Genomic DNA, 2,253 nt, shown 5'->3' with positions numbered 1-2,253 from the left:
GTGCTTGGAGCAGCTCTAGAAGACAGGTAGTGGACCTGGGGCAGTGGCAGGAGAGAGTGAGTAACAGGCTCCCACCACCCAGCCACGATGAAGACACCTAGTTACCATGCCAGGGCCAGGCAGCCCAGCCTGCATTGCTGCTGAAGGTCTCTGTAAGCATTCCCAGGGCATAGCACAGGAGACGTCTGACTTGGCTTTCAATCACAGGTTTGTGAGGGTCATTTTGGTTGCTTTTGTCTCCCATGCAGGTAGTGAATACGTACACACCAGGAAAGAAGATCTGGCTGGAAGGTGTTGGTGCGACCTCAGCCGGAGGCATGAACAATCTCTCCGATTCCTATGCAGCTGGGTTTCTGTGAGTTACACCAGCTCGCCTTTACCAGGGCACTGCCACCCCCACGGGCTCTATGGGCTTGGGTGTTGCAAAGGCACTGAGCCAGGAGAGGGCCAGCACTGTGCCCAGAGACCTCACCTGCACACCGTCGGTACTCCACAGCAGCCTGGGCACTGTTTTTTACTCCATAGCATCCCTATTACCCCTCCTCAGCACTGCTTTCCTGGAGGTGACCCAGCCTCTGGCATAGCCAGAGAAGCAGAGTAAGAAAGGGCCTGTGCAGGATCCCACACCAGTACCCACGGTGTGCCCACAGGGCACAGGCTTGGGCGTGGAAGGGAGGTGTGATCTGAGCACACCAGTTCTGGGACCCCAGGACTGGCATCCTGACAGGCTTGCCCTGCTCATTAGCTCAGGATAGCCCACAGACCTCCATCCGCTCTGCATTTTTGGTTCAGGCTGCAGCCACTCATCCTTGCATGCACTCACTCCTGGGACATCTGCCCAGAGAAGCACTCAGCAGGGTTCTGCTCTGGAAACCATTTTCTCTCCTTCTTCAAAGTCACATCCATTCCTGGCTCCTGGGGCTTGTCTACTGGCACAGGCTCGTGACACTGACATCCTGCTGCAAGGCCCCAGTTCAGATCTTCAGAGCTGTCCATGATCACAAAAGATGGAGGAAGATTATCCAGGCTTTGTGGGGAGGCTCAGGAACATGCCTGGGGTATCAGGCCTATGGCAGGCTGTGAGGGTTGAAGACTTTGCGAGAGGGGCGTGAGGAGACAGGCTGGTGCAAAGGTCTAGTCCCTGCTGCTGAGACAATTCAGAGTGCAGAGGGCTGGCAGGCTGGGGAAGTACTCCAGGCTTTTGGCACAGGATTCTGATGCTGAGGGGCACACAGAGGCTCAGGCGTGGTGTTGGGACAGCTGGGGCAGAGAAGAGGTGGTGTGGGAAGGGGTGGGCAGTCTTGCCGGGGCAGGTGTGGTGGAAGCCAGTTGATACCCAGCTCACAAAAACATTTGAAGTCTTCAGCTCAGGTGCTGGGTGCAGGTGTCAGGTGAGATGGATGAGACCGATGCCACGTGCCGGAGCACAGCTGCACACTGGGGCCACTGGAGCTCCCCCAGGGCCTGACTCTGCTCCCTCCATCCCCAGGTGGCTGAACACGCTGGGCTTGCTGGCCAGCCAGGGCATCGACGTGGTGGTGCGGCACTCGTTCCTCGACCACGGCCACAACCACCTGGTGGACCAGAACTTCAACCCCCTGCCGGTAGGTCTGCCTGGGGGCGTCACACTGGTGCTGGCTTCTCCCTGCTTATTTAGGGGAGGATTCTTTCCTTATGTCCTGCCTGAACTCTGCTTGAAAATGAGTTTTTCCCGGATCTGTTTCTTGCAGTGTTAATAGGAGATGTTAGTTCATGTCAAATGCAACATGTTGGAGCCAGATGGAGAGTGATACCTCTGTAGCTGAAAGTTCATCTAGTGTCCAGGGTTGGTAGCACGGGAGAGAGGCTAATGCCACTAAGGGCTGCCAGCATGGGCTGCAGAGTCAGAAGGAGAGAGGGATGTGGTAGCACCACCACGCATGGCACAGGGTGGGCAGCCAGATCACGAGTGGTGAGCTGGCCCAAGGGAAGCCAGGCTGGGGCCTCAGCACCCAACTTCAGATCTCTAGAAAGGGAGGTGAAGGGCATTTGAAGGGCACTCCCAGCTTCACAGGGAGCAGCCATCCTCAACAGTGCCCTGAGCATGCCTTGTTCTTCAAAAGCGCCTGGGCAGGGGAGAACTCCCAGCACACGTAGTGCTGATAAAGAAACCGTGTGAAAAACCCTGTTAAAAGTAGCAGGTTTCCCTTTCTGGGGAGGGTTAGTAAATACACTGCCTTGTAAGCAGAGAGCCTGGCAGAGCAGCTGGGTGCT

The 2,253-nt window shown here is 56.5% G+C and overlaps 1 protein-coding gene across 1 annotated transcript in view; it reads left to right on the top strand.

The window, feature by feature from the left end:
• HPSE2 (heparanase 2 (inactive)) overlaps positions 1-2,253 on the top strand; it is a gene marked incomplete at both ends in the record, with an annotated part of 98,119 nt that overhangs the window by 82,594 nt on the left and 13,272 nt on the right. The window contains 2 exons of the mRNA XM_010136733.1: positions 249-355; positions 1,490-1,604. Coding sequence (XP_010135035.1) covers positions 249-355; positions 1,490-1,604 — 222 coding nt within the window. The remainder of the gene's footprint in view (positions 1-248; positions 356-1,489; positions 1,605-2,253) is intronic.

The sequence above is a fragment of the Buceros rhinoceros genome, unplaced genomic scaffold (assembly GCF_000710305.1).
Source record: "Buceros rhinoceros silvestris isolate BGI_N320 unplaced genomic scaffold, ASM71030v1 scaffold11035, whole genome shotgun sequence".
In the NCBI taxonomy this organism is placed as follows: domain Eukaryota; kingdom Metazoa; phylum Chordata; class Aves; order Bucerotiformes; family Bucerotidae; genus Buceros; species Buceros rhinoceros.
This window is presented reverse-complemented; position numbering and strand designations above follow the sequence as displayed.